Here is a 21,584-nt window from a genome sequence, read left to right as displayed (position 1 = left end):
GTTTGTTTGTTTGTTTTGTTTGTTGCTTTTTGTTTTATATCCCACATATGAGTGAAATGATACAGCTCTTATCCTTTTCTATCTGACTTATTTCACTTAGCGTGATACTCTCAAGATCCATTCATGTTGTTGCAAATGACAATATTTCATCTTCTTTTGTGGCCAATTAGTATTCCATTGTATATATGTACCATATCATCTTTATCCAGACATCTGTCGAAGGGCACTCAGGTTGGTCCCATGTCTTGGCTATTGTAAATAACGCTGCAATGAACATAAGGGTACATATATCTTTACAAATAAGTGTTTTCAAATGTTTTAGGTAGATACCTAGAAGAGGGATTGCTAGGTCATAAGGTAGCTCTATTCTTAATTTTTAAAGGAATCTCCACACTGTTTTCCATAGTCACCACTGCCACTTTTAATCCATTCAATTGTACATTTTACATTTTACTAACTGCCACTGAAGAAGCTGGTTTTCCATGTGTCTGATAAATGGAAAGAATCTCTGCCCTCACCCACTGAGTGTACTTTGGCAATGCACTTCCTCTCTTCTCTGAGTTCCCTTCTTGAAACACAAGGCTAGCTGGGAGACAGTAAGTCCTCTACAGCCCCAAATTCTAAATATTCTTGCCACATAGCCTCTATGGATACATTTACTTCTGTGCCATTCCAGTTCCATATATTCTCTTTAATACCTCATGGAAATCTTTCCCCTAACCCTTCTGATTCCACTTCTTCATAAATTCCATTCCTTGATTTAAAAAAAAAACTATTTAAAAGAAAGCACCCAAATAATTTGTCACAGATATATATGCTTAGCTTTACCATGTAAACAGGGAAACTTGACCATCCTTGAATCACACTTTAGATACTAAAATGTGAATTATTTGCCCAAGGCTACTTAGCATCAAGCACTCATACATTCATTCATTCACCAAATTTGCCTAATGTCTAATATGTCAGGTACTGTTCTAAGCTCTAAAAATGTCAGTAAACAAACGAGACAAAAACCCTTGCCTTTATGAAGCTTACATTCTGGCAACACTATCTCCCAATTTGGTATTTCTGATAACCACATTTATCCATTTAATAACATTGCTTCACCCAAAGTATTATGCATGGAAATTTAAGGAAATCATTCATCATCAGGAAAAGTCCAATTACTCAAGGACAAGTATAGTTCATAAAAACTTAATAATGACCCCACAATTTCTTAAAAACTGTTTTAGATAGTGGAAGTTTCTACATAAAGAGCCATGCTCTCTCCCACTTCACATTATTTTTAACAAAAAAAGCAAACTAGAAATAATATTCTATGGCAGAGGTGAGAGTACATATCTAGCCAGATGAAAAGTATCTTGGAAATAAATAATCTAGGCTAACATCCCCCCTCTTAATTTTAGAGGATTTATTTCAAGCTTCCTTTTATTCTTACAGAAATGAGATTGGGTGGCAATTATGATACCATACATAAGAAGTTAGCATTATTATTTTTAAATTAAAGTATATTGGGGTGACAGTTGTTAGTAAAGTTACATAGATTTCAGGTGTACAATTCTGTAATACATCATCTATATATCACACTGTTGGTTCACCACCACAGTCAGTTCTTTTTCCATCACCATATATTGGATCCCCTTTACTCTCATCTACCACCCCTTCTCCCCTTACCTTCTGGTAACCACTAAACTATTGTCTGTGTCTATGAGTTTTTGTTTCTTAATTTGTTTGTCTTGTTCTTTCGTTGTTTTCAGTTTTATATACCACATATCAGTGAAATCATATGGTTCTCAACTTTTTCTGTCTGACTTATTTCACTCAGCATAATAATCTCACGATGCATCCATGTTGTTGCAAATGGTACTATTTCATCTTTTCTTATGGCAGAATTATATTCTACTGTGTGTATATATATATCACAGCTTCTTTATCTGTTCATCTACTGAAGGACACTTTGGTTGTTTCCATGTCTTGGCCACCATAAATAAAACTGCAATGACATTGGAGCACATATATCTTTACGGATAAATGTATTCAAGATTTTTTTGGTAAATACCCAAGAGGGATTGCTGGGTCATATGGTAATTCTATACTTCATTTTTTGAGAAACCTCCACACTGCCTTCCATAACGGCTGCACCAGTCTGCATTCCCACCAACAGTGTATGAGGGTTCCTTTTTCTCCACAGCCTCTCCAACACTTGTTACTATTTGTCTTGATGATGATAGCCATTCTAATTGGTGTGAGGTGATATCTCATTGTGGTTTTTATTTGTGTTTCTCTAATGATTAGTGATGCTGAGCATTTTTTCATATGTCTATTGGCCATTTGTATATCTTCTTTGGAGAAATGTTTTGTCAGGTCTTCTGCCCATTTTTTAATTGGATTGTTTGTTTTTTGTTGTTGTTGAGTTGTATGAGTTCCTTATATATTTTGGATATTAGCCCCTTATCAGCAGTGTTGTTTGCAAAAATCTTCTCCCATTCGGTTGGTTGCCTCTTTATTTTGTTGATGGTTTTTTTTGCTATGCAGAAGCTTTTAAGTTTGATATGATCCCATTCATTTATTTTAGCTTTTACTTCCTTTGCCTTTGGGGTCAAATTCATAAAATGCTCTTTGAAACCAAGTTTAGTACCTATGTAGTAAACATAGGTACTAAACATAAGTTTAATACCTATGTTTTCTTCTATGCATTTTATTGTTTCAGGTCTTATGTTTAGGTCTTTGATCCATTTTGAGTTAATTTTGGTACACAGTGACAGACAGCAATCTAGTTTCATTCTTTTGTATATGGCTTTCCAATTTCCCCAGCACCATTTATTGAAGAGGCTATCATTTGTTCATTGTATATTTTTGGCTTCTTTGTCAAAAATTATCTGTCCATATTTATGTGGGTTTATTTCTGGGTTCTCAGTTCTCTTCCATTGGTTTGTGTGTGTGTTTTTTCTGCCAGTACCATGCTGTTTTGATTATTGTAGCCCTGTAGTACAAGCTAAAGTCAGGGAGTGTTATACCTCGAGCATTGTTCTTTTTTCTTATGATTGCTTTGGATATTGGGGTCTCATGTGATTCCCTACAAAGCTGATGATTCTTTATTCTATTTCTTTAAAAAATGCCTTTGGGATTTTGATGGGGATTGTATTAAATGGCCTTGGGTAACATGGCCATTTTCACTATGGTGATTCTTCCAATCCATGAACACAGAATATCTTTCCATTTCTTTGTGTCTTCTTCAATTTCTTTTAAAAATGTCTTAAAGTTTTCAGTATATAAGTCTTTCACATCCTTGGTTAAATTTATTCCTAGGTATTTTATTCTTTTTGTAGCAATTACAAAAGGAACAGTTTTTTAAATTTCTTTTTCTGAGATTTCATTGTTATATATTGGAATGCAATGGACTTTTGTACATTGATTTTGTAGCCAGCAATTTTACTGTATTCGTTTATTGTTTCTAATAGCTTTTCGGTGGAGTCTTTAGGGTTTTCTATATATAACATCAGTCATCTGCAAAAAGTGACAGTTTAACTTCTTCATTCCCAATTTGGATGCCTTTTATTTATTTGTATTCCCTGATTACTCTGGCTATGACTTCCAACACTATGTTGAAAAGCAGAGGTGATAGGGGACAGCCCTGTCATGTTCCTGAGCATAGAGCAAAGGGCTTTAGTTTTTCACCGTTAATTATGATAGTAGCTTAGTGTTTGTTATATATGTCCTTTATTGCGTTATTTTCCTTCTATACCTATTTTTTAAGTGTTTTAATCATAAATGGATGTCATATCTTGTCAAACGCTTTTTCCGCATCTATTGATATAATCATACGATTTTGTCCTTTATTTTGTTTATGTGGTATATCTCATTGATCGACTTGTGTATGATGAACCCCACTTGGTCATGATGTATAATCTTTTTAAAATATTGTTGAATTTGATATGTTAGAATTTTGTTTAGGATTTTTGCATTTATCAGAGATATTGGTCTGTAATTTTGTTTAGGATTTTTGTATTTATCAGAGATATTGGTCTGTAATTTTCTTTTTTTGTGTTATCTTTACCAGGTTTTGGTATTAGGGTAATGTTGGCCTCATAAAATGTGTTTAGGGAGTATTGTCTCTTCAATTTTTTGGAAGAGTTTGAGTGTTTGGTAGAATTGAATGTTTGGTAGAATTCACTAGTGAAGCCATCTGGTCCTGGACTTTTGCTTTTGGGAAGGTTTCAAATGACTGATTCAATTTCCTTACTGGTGATTGGTCTATTTACATTTTCCAATTCTTCGTGATTTAGGCTAGGAAGGCTATATGTTTCTAAGAACATGTCCATTTTCTAGTTTATTGAATTCAGTGGCATATAATCCTTCATACTGTATTTCCCCGAAAATAAACCTAGGTCTTATATTAATTTTTGCTCCAAAAGATGCATTAGGACTTATTTTCAGGGGATGTCTTATTTTTTCATGTACAACAATCTACATTTATTCATGTACAAAAATCTACATTTATTCAAATACAGTCATGTCTTCTTCTTCTGGAACATCATCATAACTCTCCAAACCCCAAATTCTGGCTTGAATTTCTTGCGAGTCCACTTCCTGTAGAATCATTGGCCCCAGTCTCTCATGTCCAGCAATAGAGTTCTCCTTAAATGAGCACTTCTTGTCCATGTAGCCTGCTCATAGTGCATTGGCAACACAGCTGCCAGTGATTTTATCCCATGAATTCTTCACCCACGTCACGACCTCTTGCAGGCTAGGCTTCACAAAGTTTCCACGCTGATTTCTCTCCATTCTATTTTCAATGTAGTCATTGATTTCCATGCACAAATGGTCCTTGAATGGCTTGTTTATTGCAATATCAAGAGTCTGAAGATAGGCAGTCATTCCTGTGGGAATCATTATTTGATCTAGTCTTCTCTCTGCAAGGAAGTTTTTCATGTCTTTAGTGTGGTGAGTACTGACTGAATCCCAGACTAGCAGACCTCTTTGGCCATCTTGCAAAACAAGTGGCAACATTAAATCGACCCCCCTCTTTAGAACTGCTTGTGTGCACCAGGCTTTGCGGTTTCAAGAACATAAATGACTGAAACACGTTCAAATCTTTCTTGCCCTTAGTGATGATTAGAGGTGGGGCTTTCTTTCCATCCAGATGAATTGCCAAAATGCAGGTAACATGTGCACTTTTGTAACCAGTGGATGGAATGTAGATTGACGAGGCACCCCTCTGATCAACTGTAGTTTGAGATCCTTGGCCCTAAACACTGTAGTGTCATCCATAGCAATCATGTTGGAGAGTTGGTATTTAAAAAAGCCGATGCCATCAACAAAGGACTTGAATGAAAGTGCATGTTTAATAACTTTAGTGTGTTCCAGCTTGAACAGTGTTGGCGATCTTAGAGACAGTTCATATCGCCGAAGGAAGCCATCCAGCCAGTGTTGTGATGCTTTGAATTCTTCTGGGGATATTTCTAACTGTGGTGCCATTACAAGGGCAAATGCTTGACTATCAGCCTTGCGCACAACCAAAGCCTTTGCTCCCCTGTCAGCAATCCATTCACAGATGATGTCTTCCAGCTCAGGAAATAATGGTTACCGACTTGATCCACACTTGCGCTTCTTAGCATTTCCCTCATCCACCTGTTGACTGAGGTTATCATACTCTGCTCATCATTTTCGGACCATTCAGAGATTCAACTCCTCTTTGCAGAAAGCCATAAGATTCTTGCCCCGGAATTCTTCCACGATTTTTTTCTTGTACTCGACGGAATAGCTCTTTCTTTTTGAACTCATCAATAATATTTTAAAGGGTCAAAATATTATTCCCTTTAAATCTACCATTAAATCAAATGTTAATTGAAGACTTACAAGACAGGAGTGGCAACTAAAATGATGACAGTTAAGAATGATGGTCCACACAAAAGTGACGAAAAATTGCAAGCACCAAAATTAAGAAAACATTTCTTTATTTCACACGAGTGCATTACAACACACGACGTATTGAATTATGAAGATTCGTATTAGACACAATCGCATGTCTACATTTTCAAGTGCACACGTTATTCATGCATTGTGTCTGTAGTCCAATTGGTCATTTGGCAATAAGTCTCAAGTTCATCTGTTTACATAGGTGTTTACCTCTCATCCAAAGTCATCCGCTTGGGTATTTACAAATACTTAATTATAATTTGTATTATCATTTAACTACTAATATCAATAATGTTATTTATTTATATTTAATTATGTATTAATATTATTTTATAATTCAATATGTCCATCGTGTGTTGCCACGGACGTACTAAATGCATCCGTCTAGCTGATGATCTTAACTGGGGCTTATTTTTGGTGTAGGGCTTATATTACAAGCATCCTGAAAAATCATGCTAGGGCTTATTTTTCAGTTAGGTCTTATTTTCAGGGAAATACAGTGGTATTCTTGGATGATCGTTTGTATTTCTGTGGCATCCGTGGTAACTTTCCCTCTTCCATTTCTGATTTTGTTTTTTTTGTCTTTTCTCTTTTTATCTTGGTGAGTCCAGCCAAAGGTTTGCCAATTTTATTAATCTTTTCAAAGAACAAGCTCTTTGTCTCATTAATTTTTTCTATTTTTTATTTGCTCTCTATTTCATTTAGTTCTGCTGTGATTTTTATTATTTCCTTCCTTCTGCTAACTTTGGATTTCATTTGTTCTTTTTTCTCTAGTTTTTTAAGATGTAATGTGAGGTTATTTATCTGGGACTTTTCTTCTTTCAGCATTATTTTTTAATGTAAATACATAACATTCAGAATAAAAAACTAAATGAATTAAATATAAAACATAAAACTATTGAAAGTAGAGAAAAGAGTTTTAAATAGTCAACAAATTTACAGAGGGAGACAATAATTCTAAATTGAGAAGCAATAGATGAAATTATCAAGAAAGATAGATATGCCCACTTAAAATTTTTAAACTTCTGAATTCCATACAATGAAACACTATGCAAACATTTTTAAAAGTCACCTAGAATGATATCCATGGTATCACTAAAAGTGCACCAAAAACTGTAAAGTACCCCGGGAAAAAAATAATTGAGAGGAAAGAACACTTTTATACCATTATGTAGAGCATGCTATCATTTTTGTAAATACAGACACATAACATATGTACAGGTATAGCTGTATCTGATAATTATAGAAAAAAAGTTCAGAGAAGATATACTTCCTTCTGTACCTGAATTAAGGGTATCTATCAAAATCCTGTAGCAAAAGTCATACTTCATTTGAAAATGGAGATTTCCCATTCAAGTCAGAAACAAGAAGAGAATCCTTCTAATATTGCTTCTGTTCAATAATGCATAAAAAGTTGTGACCTATGCAACAAGGCAAGAAAAATAATTGAGAAATATAAAACTGGAAAATGAAGAGACAAAAATGTTCTTTTTTTGGTCAACAAAATCACTTTATATAAAATCTAAGAATTTCAACTATAAAACTATAAAAACAGTCAGCAAGATTGTTGGACACATTATCAACATGCAAAAATCAATAATATTTCTTTATGCCACAGATAAACATTAGAAAATATAATAGAAAATAACACTAAAATTGCACCAAAAACTGTAAAGTACCCCGGGAAAAAAATTAATCAACAGAAATACAAGAAATTCATGAAGAACACAAGAGAGATGTAAATAAATGGGTAGAAAGACATCAATATCAATCGTCATCATTTAGTTAATCTATAAGATCAGTGAAATTTGATTAAAAATCTGAACAAGGTTTTTAATGAACAATGGTTTTAAAATTCATTTGGAATAAAAATGGACAAGTGTAGCTAAAACAATTTTAAAGAAGATGGGGTGAAGGGACTTGCATACCAGATATTAAGAGTCATTGTAGAGTGTTATAATTGTGGAGGAATACAAAAATAGAGTAATGAAACCAAATAGCAAGCACTGAAGTAGACAGATGTATACATGGAAATGTATTTTAGGACAATACACGTGGAGAAAAAATATTGCATTCCTACCTCACACCAAACATAAAAAGTCCTAATTGTGAAAAAATACTTTTAAACTTTGAGAATATAATACAAAGAAAATCTTTATGGGCTTCACATATAATATAAATTAAATAGGGTCAAAAAGCAAATGGGCACAAACTGTAAAGGACAGATGAATCTAACCACATTAAAATTAAAATTGTATGTTCAATAGAAGACATTGTATACAAAGCTGAAAGACAAGCCATGGGTTGAAAAAAGATACTTGTAATACAGGTAATCAAAAAGGATTTGTAACCAGAATTTATAAAGAACTTAACACAAATCAATAAGAAAAAGACTAATAACCCAATAGAAAAACGGACAAAGAATATTAAGTCATTTCAGAGAAGAAAAAACTGAAGTGTTTGATAAATATATGAAAATATGCATAACCTACTGAACAGAAACAGGAATGCAAATTATTTCCACAATCAAATATATCTTTTCACACTCGTCAGTTTTGAGATCCAGGCTGTCCTTACTTTGCAAGAAGTGTGTCGTCTGAAACTCATGCATATCAGAACTGTGCAACTTGAGGACTGCCAGTATATTAAAAAGTCTGAAGGTACAAGGGTTGTTGAGGAAGTGAAACAATGGGAACCCTGATACATCAGTGTTGGGAAAATAAATCTATTACACTCACTGTGCAGAGCAAATTGGCTCTATCTAATAAAGTTAAAAACATTCATAGCCTGTGTCCGAGCATTTCCACTCTTAGGTATATACACTAAAGAAGCTCTGTAGTACATACGTCCATAAGACATCTAAAAATGTTTATTGTAGTATCATTCATAATGACAATAAAAAACAATAAATAAATCCCCCTAACAGAATACTATATAGTAGTTAAAATGTGTGAACTACAGTTACATGTATAAAAATATACATCTCAAAAGCAACATTGAGCAATAAAGGCAAGTTACATTTCCAGTCAAGATGGCAAAGTAGCTAAACACTGTGTTTGCCTCCTCTCACCACCACATCAGAATTACAACTAAAGTACAAAACAACCATCACTAAGAATTGCCTGTAGTCTAGCTGAACAGAAATCCTACAACTAAGGACAAAAGATGCCACCTCAAGACTGGTAGGAGGGGCTGAGACAGAACAAGCTGGTCCTACACCCATGCGTGTGGCAGGTAAAAATAAGAAGGGATATCTCAGCTGCAGATGTACCTCCTGAGGAGCGAGGGGTCCCAGCCCCACACCAGGATTCCCACCCCAGGGTTCCAGTGCCATGAAGAGAAGTCCCCACAGTTTCTCTCTGTGAAAAACAGTGGAGATTGTGGCTGAGTGAGACAGAGGTCTGCTGGAGTCCCAAGTGTTTCTCTTGAAGGGCTTGAGCATGGACTTACTTGATGATGGACTCATTGTCTCTGAGCGCCAGCACTGGGGCAGCAGTTCGAAAGGTACCAGGAGGAATTGAATTGTCTGGCTTCAGAGCAAGGACTGGAGGGGCAGCTTCCTTCCAGTCAGAAGCACTGGCAGAAGCCATTGATCCTTTGGCAGAAGCCCTCCCCCAATCCAGCATACAGACTAGGCAGGCACCAGAACCCTGCTAAAGTGAATCTTTCTCCATAGAGTCAGCCCCTGCAGAACAGCTCCTCCACTGTAGTCATGGGCTGGACTACACAACCAATCAGCCTGAGGGTCAATCCCTCCTATTGACATGCAAACAGCAAGCTCAACTACAACACGTGGGCACATACAACCCACACAGGGGACACAATTGGAGCACCCGGCTTTAGTAATTGCAGAGAGACTGTACCACTGAACCCCACAGAACACCTACTACAAAAGGTCACTCTACTAAAATCAAGAGACATAGCTGCTCTACCTAATACATAGAAAGAAAACCAAGGAGGCAGCCAAAATGAGGAGATAAAGAAACATGCAATGTTTCATATGAAAGAATGGAACGAATCTCCAGAAAAAGAACTAAACAAAAAGGGGACAAGTAGTCTACAGATGCAGAGTTAAAAACACTGGTTTTAAGGATGCTCAATGATCTCAGTGATTCAACAAAGAGATAGGAAACATAAAAATGGAGATAGAAAGCATAAGAAAGAACCAGTCAGAAATGAAGAATACAATAACTGAAATAAAGAATACATTAGAAAGAAAAAACAACAACAAAAAAAAAATAACAAAAAAAAATAAGACAAAGCAAAGAAAAAAACTAAAACAAAAAAGAAAATTTAAAAAGTACATTAGAAGGAATGAACAGTAGATTAGATGAAGCAGAAGATTAAATCAGCGATTTAGAAGTTAAGGTAGCAGAAAACACCCAATCAGAACAGCAAAAAGAAAAAAGAATCCAAAACAATGATGATAGTTTAAGGGGCCTCTGGTCCAACATCAAGTGTACCAACATTCTCATCATAGGAGTACCAGAAGGAGAAGAAGAGAGGAAGGAATTGAAAACCGATTTGAAGAAATAATGATGGAAAACTTCCCTAACCTGGTGAAGGAAATAGACATAGCCCAGGAAGCACAAAGAGTCCTGAACAAGATGAACCCGAAGAGGCCCACAACAAGACACATCATAATTAAAATGCTAAATTTAAAGTCAAAGAGAGAATCTTAAAAGCAGCAAGAGAAAAGCAGTTAATTACCAACAAGGGAGCTCCCATAAACTGTCAGCTGATATCTCAACAGAAACATTGCAGACCAGAAGGGATTGACATGAAATAGTCAAAGTCATGAAAAGCAAGGACTTATACAACCAAGACTACTCTACCCAGCAAAGCTATCATTTAGAATTGAAGGACAGATAAAAAAAAGCTAAAGGAGTTCATGAACACCAAACCAGTATTACAAGAAATGTTAGAAGGACTTCTTTAAGAAGAAGAAGATAAAACATATGAATAATAAAATAACAATAACTACGTATTTATTAGTAATTACTTTCAACATAAGTGGATTAAATGCTCCAAACAAAAGATAGGATGGCTGAATGGATAAGAAAACAAGACCCTTACATATGTTGTCTACAAGGGACTCAGTTCAGATCAAAAGACACACACAGACTGAAAGTAAAGGAATGGAAAAAGATATTGCACGAAAATGGAAGCGAAAAAATAAAAAAGCTGGGGCAGCAATACTTATACCATACAAAGTAGACTTTAAAACAAAGGCTGTAATAAGAGACAAAGAAGGACCCAGCAATCCCACTTCTGGGTATTTATTAAAAAAAACACAAAACCACAAAATGCTACTTCAAGGGTGTGTGTGCATCTATATATGCATTGAAGCATTATTTACAATGGCCAAGATATGGAGGCAACCTGGGTGTACACCAATGAATGAATGGATAAAGAAGAGGTGGTACATATATACACAATGGAATATTACTCAGCCACAAAAAGAAAAGAATAAAATCTTGCCATCTGCAACAGCATAGATGAACCTAGAGGGTACTGTGCTGAGTGGAGGTAACTGAGAGAAAGACAAATGTCATACTATTTCACTCATATGTGGAATCTAGAGAACAAATAACCACAACAGAAATAGACTCATAGATACAGAGAACATTTTGATGGTTGCCAGCTGAGAGGGGGATTGGGAATGGGTGAAAATGGAAAGGGATTAAGAAGTACAAGTTGGTAGTTACAAAATAGTCATGGCATGTAAAGTATAGCATAAGGAATATATACTCACATATAATCAATAATATTGTAATGACTATGTATGATATCAGATAGATACTAGATTTGTTGGGGTGATTACTTCATAAGTTATATAAATGTCTAATCATGTTTTAAACCTGAAACTAATATAATATTATATGTCAATTGTAATTGAAAACAGACACATATGTATGCTTATTTACATATGAGTATTTTTATAATATTCTTTGTATGTTTCTATGTTTGAAATATATCAGTTTTTTAAGGATATGGGCATGCAGTCTAAAAATAATCTGTAAGGTTAAAGCATGGTTATCTGCCCTCTGTCCAGAGAAGGATAGAAACTTGGCAGCGTAGCTCAGAGACAAGAGAGATATTTTACTGACTACCTTTTAAATTTTTGGATATTCAAACCAAGAGAATGTCATCACCTATTTAAAACATTTAATAAATGAATAAACAAAACAGAAACAAACTCATAGATACAGAGAACAAACTGATGATTGTTGAATGGGAGGGGAGTTGGGGACTTTGTGAGAAAAGTGAAGGGATTAAGAAGTACACATTGCCCGAATAGCCAAAGCAATCCTAAGGAAAAGAACATTGCTGGAGGTATCACAGTCCCTGACGTCAGCTTGAACCACAGGGCAACAATAATCAAAACAGGATGGTATTGGCAGAAAAACAGACACACAGACCGCTAAAATGGAATTAAGAACCCAGAAATAAGCCCACATAAATATGGACAAATAATATTTGAGAAAGAAGCCAAAAACATACAATGGAAGAAAGACAACATCTTCAATAAATGCTGGAAAAATTGGAAAGCCACATGCAGAAGAATGAAACTAGACTACTATCCGTCACCAAAATTAACTCAAAATGGATCAAAGACCTAAACATAAGACCTGAAACAACAAACTGAATGGAAGAAAACATTGGTACTAAACTTATGCACATTGGGTTCAAAGAGCATTTTATGAATTTGACTCCAAAGTCAAGGGAAGTAAAAGCTAAAATAACTGAATTGGACTATGTAGAATTAAAAAGCATCTGCACAGCAAAAGAAACCATCGACAAAATAAAGAGGCAACCAACTGAATGGGAAAAGATTTTTGCAAACAGTGCCTCCGATAAGGGGCTAATATCCAAAATATACAAGGAACTCATACAACTCAACAACAACAAAAATAAACAATCCAATTAAAAAAATGGGCAGAGGACCTGAAGAGACATTTCTCCAAAGAAGACATACAAATGGCCAATAGACATATGAAAAAATGCTCAACATCACTAATCATTAGAGAAATGCAAATAAAAACCACAATGAGATATCAAGTCACCCCAGTCAGAATAACATCATCAACAAGACAAATAGTAACAAATGTTGGAGAGGCTGTAGAGAAAAAGGAACCCCTATACACTGTTGGTGGGAATGCAGACTGGTGCAGCCACTGTGGAAAGCAGTGTGGAACTTCCTCAAAAAGTGAAGAATAGAATTACCACATGACCCAGCAATCCTTCTCCTTCTCCTGGGTATCTACCCAAAAAATCTGAAAACATTTATCTGTAAAGATTTATGTGCTCCAATGTTCACCGCAGCTTTGTTTACGGTGGCCAAGACATGGAAACAACCAAAGTGTCCTTCGATAGATGATTGGATAAAGAAGTTGTGATATATATACACAATGGAATACTATTCAGCTGTAAGAAAAGATGAAATAGTACCATTTGCAACAACATGGATGGATCTTGAGATTATTATGCTGAGCGAAATAAGACAGACAGAAAAAGTCGAGAACCATATGATTTCACTGATATGTGGTATATAAAACTGAAAACAACTAAAGAATAAGACAAACAAATTAAGAAACAAAAACTCATAGACACAGACAATAGTTTAGTGGTTACCAGAGGGTAAGGGGAGAGCAGGATGGTAGATGAGGGTAAAGGGGATCCAATATATGGTGATGGAAAGAGAACTGACTCTGGGTGGTGAACACACAATGTGATATATAGATGATGTCATACAGAATGGTACACCTGAAATCTATGCAACTTTACTAACAATTGTCACCCCAGTAAACTTTAATTAAAAAAAAAAAAAAAAGATTCCTGATGACATTATTTAAGCATCTGGCTCCATATGTGTTCAATGTTAATCCTTAGTCTTTCAGTTATGTGAACCAATAATTTCCTCTTTTTATTGAAGCTGTTTTGATGGGTTGTTCATTACTTTCAGCTGAAAGAGTTCTGACTAAAACAGAGTTTTTTAATGGAATCAATGAATAAAATATTCAAAAATCTCCCCACTCCCCCCAAAAAAGAAGTACAGATTGGCAATTACAAAACAGTCATGGGGATGTAAAGTACAGCATAGGGAATATAATCAATAATATGGTAATAACTACACTATGGTAATTGCCAGGTGGGTACTACACTTACCGCTACATAAGTTCTGTAAGTGTCTAACTACTATGCTGTACACCTGAAACTAATAAAATATTGAATGTTAACTGTAATTGAAAATTTTTTAAAATTAATAATTAATTAAAAAAACATTTAGTACACTGTTTTAAAAGGCCCTGGATACAATAGAGACACAAAGCAGCTTAGTGGTTGCCTGGGGGTAAGGACAGGATTGACTGAAAATGGGTATTAGAGATATTTTGGGAATGATGGAAGTATTCTAAAACTGATTTGAAGTGATGATTGCATGACTGTTAACTTACTAAATATAATTAAATTGTACTAAAATTTAATTATATTGCTGAAACCAGGTGAATTCTATGTTTGAAGATTTTACCTCAGTAATGTTGTTTTTTTAAAAGATTGAAAGGTGAAAAAAGGGCATGGACCAAAGTTCATGTGAGTTGATCCAGTAATTCTGTTTTTGGCAAACTGTCCTAGAAAAGAGTACAAATTATGGGAGAGAGAAGAGACTAGGAGATTCCACGGAAATTTTGGAAATTTTTATGGAGAAATACATTTTTGGAAAACAAAACCAATACAGAAACATGTCTTAAATGCTGGAGCATTGGCCTGGGCAAAGGCACATATCACCTGTCATTCAGCAGAGGAGCTACTCTGGCCCAGTTCTCCTGATAAGAAATAATCTCTGTTCTCATAGTGTTCAGAGACTACCAGGGAAAAGTGCATGTATAGTCTACTCTAATGTAGTATTGACTGAAACACTGTGGAAATTACAGTTCTTACCATATCGGGGTTTATTTATTTATTTATTTATTTAATATTTAAAAAAATATTTTTTAATTAAAGTTTATTGGGGTGACAATTTTCGTAAAGTTACATAGGTTTCAGGTATACAAATAGATGAGGGTAAAGGGGGATCAAATATATGGTGATGGAAAAAGAACTGACTGGGTTGTGAACACATAAAAATTTTTTGCTATTGCTTTTTCAGACTTTCAAATGCATAAGGTGTTTCAGCATTTTTAGCATAGTACAGCAATATATATATATATATATATATATATATATATATTTATATATATATATATATAAATAAAATGTATTAGCATAATGTGCTTGCCTCATGTGGCCCCACTCTGTCTCATAAAAGACTCACTGACTATTTACTCCTTTCCTTTACTTGTCTGGTATTCATACAGTTCTGGTCATTATGTAAATGTTCTTCATCATTATAAAATAAACAAATTTAGAAATTGCGAGAACATTACTCCTAAAACATTCTTGAAATACAGATATATGTATTATTTTCATTTTATTCTATTTTATTTATGGCAAAGCCCTGTGCTTACCTGACCTTGAACTACCTCTACTTTTTTTTTTTTCCACTGGGGCTCAATTCCAACTCGGTGTCCAGTTTCTATGGAGAGAGGAGAAAACAGAGAAGTGTGGTGACCTGGCTAGACTCCCCCTAAGGAATTCTTTACATCACCTGCACCATCAACAGGAGTTGCTCCTTTGGTTTGCAATCCAGCCTTTTCTTCAGGGTGAAAGAGGAGATGTGTTTATCACTTCAATTACCATTACAAGAAGGAAAATTATAGAGTTGTAATATGGTCATTGGGGGAACAGTCTGCCCCTATAGAGATGTTGGGGGTATGTCTGAAAACTGTTAAAAGAGAAATTTAAAACTGATCAAAATTTTTATAGCACTTAGTTATTTGTAAACAATACAAAGAATCGCCTCCTCTTGTGTATGGTCCCTTTTAGCTATACAATGAGTGGCTTGAACTAAGTCTCCAGTTTTCACTCCTGAAATTAATACATTTCAAAATACCTAGACACTCATTATCTCATTTAAGCTTCACATTCAGCCAGTGAGATTTTTATCTGGCAAAGGACTTATGTGAAAAGAATTGTAGTGTTTCTTATTTATTCTTCTTTAGGTTCAGAAGAAATCTACTCAATTACAGAATAATTTATTTGCTCTTAAATGACAGTATTAGTACTTGTTTTATTCCAACTTTCATAGAGATTTGTAAAAACTAAAATTTTAAGCACATAAAAGCAATGCATCTTGTTTCCTTTATCATGAAATCAAATATATGTTTCAAGTCCACTAACAGGGTTGTGAGACTTTTTCTCAACATTTAGCTGCTGTTTTCAAATTAATCCTTTTATTTTGTCTCAGGAAAGAGACCCTGAGGTTTGAGAATCCCCTTGTGTGGTCCTTTCGTTCTGTCCCCAAGTGACATTTAATTCAGACTGGAGACCTTGCAGTTAACCCACCTCTCCGGCCCTGACCCAGCTATTCCTAATGCTTGGTTAGGCCCATGGATTGTAATTATTTGAGGACATTGTATTTCCATTTCTTTGCTTTGGTCCCATACTTTTTTTCCTATTTCAGGTAATGGGGAGAGTGCCAACAATTTCCATTAATAAGACAGAAGGCTGCCACATATACCTCAGTGAAGATGCATTAGACTGTGAGATAGTGAGTGCCAAGTCATCTGAAATGAATATACTTATCCCCCAGGATGGTGATTATGTAAGTACCTTTTAAAAGACTTTAAAGAATTTTTCTTGAGCCTTCATTATTAACATTCTTAGAGAGTGATTAATCAGTCAGCTACCAACCTATGAGCTTCATTTGTAGAATAATTCACAGGCAGAAAGAGGCATTCAGAGAGTTCCCTTTACATATCTTCTCCCCTGTTAGTTTCTTGACTGTGCTCACTCCTGGATTTGTGACTCCAGGTAGTTTACTAATAATTATCTGAATGGGCTACCATTTATAAAATAGTACACCATGCATGTGAGTTCATATAAGTTAGGACTAAATATGTTTCCTTTGCTATGCTGGAGGCCAACAAAAAACAGTGAGAAATGCTTTGGGGAAAAAATAGGATGGTAAGTAGACCTATTTGTGTAGGTATTCTTCTGTCAGAAGTTCTCAAACTCAGCCTAAGAATCTACTGGGAAGCTTGATGAAAATGCCAGCTCCCAAAGTCCGCACGTAGAGGTGGGACTCGGAAGGCTTGGAGTGGGGTCTGGGAATCTGTGTTTTAATAGGCCAACAGTCCATCCAGCGACCCTTCTGAGAAACATTAGCCTAAGTGATTTTGTCACCATTTATTTTCTTTGCCTCCTCTCCCCCAACAAAGCAGCTTCTAACAGAAGCATGCAGATATCCTCCTACATTGAAAAAAAAAGTATAAATAATTACATCCTCTGCATCTCAGTGTGGTGGACCTGCCAGTTGTTACTATTTGGAAGCAAGTTATTGCTTTCTACTAGTTATTGCTTCTTGGAAGTATGGAAATAAATCCAGAGATCATTCCCCGATTCTAACTGTCGGAGGGTGCCGTGAATTGGGGAGGATGGGAGAAAACATGACTTAGCAGGTGCACCTTTGGAAGAAGGGCCCCCATCAGCCTGTGGGTCAATCAGCAGCTGTCTACACAGCCATCAGCACTCAGGTTAATCTCCTTAGACAGAAAACATGACTACTCTCATGTTCTCCGTTCCTTGCGGGACATTGGGTTTTGTCCAAACGTCCAGGGAGACATTTTACGTCCAAAGTTAATATAAATCCCACTCTTCCGAGAGAGATTTAAACCCCATGCACCTATTTAACCCTGTGTGCCATTACCAGCCAGGCTACCCAGACAAAAAGGATTATTATTGTCAACACAGCCACAATACAATTATTGGACCCACAAACATGGTACAATGTTTTTAATCTACTCATCCTGTAAACCAAAAGTAGAAATAATTCATTCTGGGTTGTTTGAACCCAGGGATGTTTTCTAAGCATGGATGTTTTGGATAGGACCACATTTCAAGGACCTTTTGGCATGGGCCAAATGTCTCCGTGGATGTTTTGGACAGGACCAAATGCCCGCTAAGCTGTCCTTTCCCCACCACTCAGTAAGTTCTTCAGTGCTACCCGGACACATAGTACATATTGCAGCCTAGAATTTTTCATTTAAGTCTAAAACAAAACTCTGCCAGCATTGGGCCGTGCTTCACCGCTAGGTTGATGGTCAGCCTCGCCCTGAGCTAAAGACTCTCCTCCCGTATTCTCCACCTAAAACAAACTACTCAGTGCTAAAGCCAATACAGAGCAGCTCCAGAGAGGAGAGCCAAAAATTAGGGCGAGCCCTGGCCTTTTCAGCTGTTTCAGCAGAGGGCTTAGCTGCATGGAAACTGGATGTGCTAAGAAAAGCAAATGGGGTTTGGATGAGCACTCCAGACTGACGAAGCTACAATCCCCGTGCATGGTACCCAGACATCTGAATTTGTTAAAGCTTCCTAGGAGATTCCAGCATGAGCCAAGAGTGAGATCCACTTACCTGAAGGATGAGTATAGGTCAAAACCTGAACTTGAAACAGTACAGTCTTCCCTCTGTGAGTAAATTATCTCATGCCCTCTGTCCTAGGCCCTCTTCACACATTTTCCCATTGGCGGTAATAGGGAACAATACAGAGGTCCTGCTGTGGGCATTGTCATCTGGGATTGGATAGTAGAGATGGTGCAAACCAAAAGAAATCGGTCCCCCACAGAAGATCTGTCATCATACTGCTATCACTTTACTCCCAAAAAAGATTGGGAATGGCTGAAGTGCGGTTACTATCAAAAAGGTTCCTTTACTCCATACTCTCTATCTGGCCTTGTTTACTCATCAAAGAAGAGCCCCAGAAGGGATGTTGGCTACACACACACAGATACACACACACACAGACATATACACACAGACGATTATTAAGACTGTGTCTTCTTTGCTTCATCTTAAGACTTTGCGTTACAGATTTCACCCAAGGAGAATTCATCACGCATTATAGACAGGGCCTTCCCTTTAACGTAAATAAATAATGGCTCCTTCCTAAAGAAACAGTTGGATTCTACATCTAAGAAGATATGTTCTCATGTGTGTCTCCCATGAACACATACTGATGGTGAGCATAGGCATCAGCTTATCACAGAGCTGGGGTTTCACAGCGCTGTATGGACAGGAAGTGCAGGGAGGCCACAGAAGCCAGGGCCAAGGGGACGTCTATCTCTCTTTCTGGTCCTGTTCTGAAATAACTGGAGAATCACTCTCTGGGGAAAGGAGAGATTCCAAACTACTTTTGTTTTGGTTATTCTGAATTTTTTTTCTCTGTGTGTGTGGTGCGTGGTGTATGTGTGTGGTGCGTGTGCATTCCTTTCTCAATGGGAAGAGTAGGGTGGCAGCATGAAGGTTAATAAATTTATATAGAACCCAAAGCACATTTTTGTATTTCATCAATGTAGACAGGTAACACCAGGATAAAGTGTTTCTACTCGGTGTGATGGGACCAGCAGCCTTGGCATCTTCTGGGAATTTGTTGGAAATGCAGATTGTCATTCTCTTCCCAGATCTACTGAATCTGAGTCTGCATTTTAACAAGAAGTCCAGGTGATTCCTGTGCATGTTTGAGTCTGGTGGAGAGTCATGGGTAACAGAGGCTGTCTAGGTTTGAACTCTGGCTGCCCGGCTTACCAGTGATACCAACTTGGACCAGTTGTCTAACCTCTCAGGTCTCTCTTTGCTGTAGATGGCATCTCAATTAATATCTAGCTTATAGGGACGTAGGAGATTGACCAAGTTTATCTATATCCAGTGCTTTAAAAAAAAAAAAGCCTGGTTCTTAATAAGTTCTAGCTTTAATGATGAGGCTGGCAGGTTGTCACAGAACTGACACATGACTATGCAAGTCTCCATATGACACAGAAGTCCTCGCCATGAAACGGGTTTGAGTTCCATGAAAGTCTTTGTCCATCACTTGACACTCATCAGCCTTCCATCTGTTTGCAGAAGGAAGCCTGGGTTTAAATAACTCTGTTCCTCTTGCCTTTTTCCAGAGAGAATTTCCTGTTCCTGAACAGTTCAAGACAGCGTGGGATGGATCCAAGTTGGTCACTGAACCTGCAGAAATTATGGCCTAACCTCCAGAGAGACCGAACCCCCTGATCTGAATCCCCGCATCAAAAAACTAAATAAAAGGCAGCATTAAAGACCTAGAAATTGTGGTAGCACCTATTGCTTCAGTTTTGGCCTCCAACAAGTCTGGGTTGTAGAAACAGCATCATTTCTGACATGCCTTCACAGGCATTTTGAAGTATTAACATTTCTTCATGGTTTGCCTTTCATGTGATTTGAGTTCCACATGATGAGTTAGGAGCATTGCACATTTAAAGGGAAAAAAAAAAGAATTCTGTTCCCCTCATATCAACACAGTAGCTGATAGGTAAAAAAATTGCATGATTCAGTTTTGCACTTACGTTTAATTGCTAGTTGGGAAATAAAACCTTTGAGAATTTGAGATGTACATTTTTACCTTTTAGACAGTTTCAATATGATGTAGTAGTAGTATGCTCTGAAAAATTTACCATTTTTTTCTTCTTATTACTACAAGTTCACCTTTATCAGTGTAAATGCTCTGTCAGAATGAATAAATATTTTGACCCATATTTTTACAGAATTCCATACTAAGGACCATATCCAGTTTCCTGGTCCTTGGAAGACTTGTTTTCTTTAGTTGTTTAAAACCAAGAGTAAATTGTAAAGATTTACCATAAATAGTTTTCTACCATGTCATTTCGAAAACTTTTACTTTTCTGCATAAAGATTTTTATGCCAAAAGATTGGTGGGAGGAAACAGATATCATACCTCACAATTTTGCTGTAAGATCAAGCTTAATTTTTGTTTTCCAATTTTGAAACTGTTAAATATCAGATGCCATGTAAGTGATGCCTCTTTAACGTTTTTTTGTTTGTTTGTTTGTTTGTTTTTTATTAAATTTATTGGGGTGACAATTGTTAGTAAAATTACATAGATTTCAGGTGTACAATTCTGTATTACATCATCTATATATCCCATTGTGTGTCCATCACCCAGAGTCAGTTCTCCTTCCATCACCATATATTCGATCCCCCTTACCCTCATCACAAGTCAGACAGAAAAAGCAGAGAACCATGTGATTTCACTGATATGTGGTATATAAACCAAAAACAACAAAAGAACAAGACAAACAAATGAGAAACAGAAACTCATAGACACAGACAATAGTTTAGTGGTTGCCAGAGGGTAACGGGGGCGGGGGGTGGGGGGGGTGGGAGATGAGGGTAAGGGGGATCGAATATATGGTGATGGAAGGAGAACTGACTCTGGGTGATGGACACACAATGGGATATATAGATGATGTAATGTTTTATTATATACTACTTTCTTCTTCTCCCTTTGCCAGACTTGTTAACCAGGCTCAAAAATGAACACGAAAAAGCCATAGATGTATTACCTTCTTCAAAAACCTAAGGAATTTTTTGTTGGTTTGGCTTGCTGCTCCTATTTTGTAGTATTGATAGTACATGTTTTTTCAACATAAGAGTAACCATCATACTCCTTTGTATCTTTTTAGTACATAGTGCTGAAAAAGCTGCCACTTCTTGGATCACGTATAATGAATTATAGTATAATGCTTGCAG

At 36.3% G+C, this 21,584-nt stretch overlaps 1 protein-coding gene across 1 annotated transcript in view; it reads left to right on the top strand.

The window, feature by feature from the left end:
• Nucleotides 1-20,295, top strand: part of CAP2 (cyclase associated actin cytoskeleton regulatory protein 2) — a 142,421-nt gene extending 122,126 nt beyond the window's left edge. The window contains exons 12-13 of the mRNA XM_019743010.2: nucleotides 16,481-16,621; nucleotides 19,961-20,295. Of these exons, the coding sequence (XP_019598569.1) occupies nucleotides 16,481-16,621; nucleotides 19,961-20,044 (225 nt within the window). The 3' untranslated portion in view covers nucleotides 20,045-20,295. The remainder of the gene's footprint in view (nucleotides 1-16,480; nucleotides 16,622-19,960) is intronic.
• The last annotated feature ends 1,289 nt before the right edge of the window (nucleotides 20,296-21,584 follow it).

Source organism: Rhinolophus sinicus, linkage group LG06 (genome assembly GCF_036562045.2).
Source record: "Rhinolophus sinicus isolate RSC01 linkage group LG06, ASM3656204v1, whole genome shotgun sequence".
NCBI classification, from domain to species: Eukaryota; Metazoa; Chordata; class Mammalia; order Chiroptera; family Rhinolophidae; genus Rhinolophus; species Rhinolophus sinicus.
This window is presented reverse-complemented; position numbering and strand designations above follow the sequence as displayed.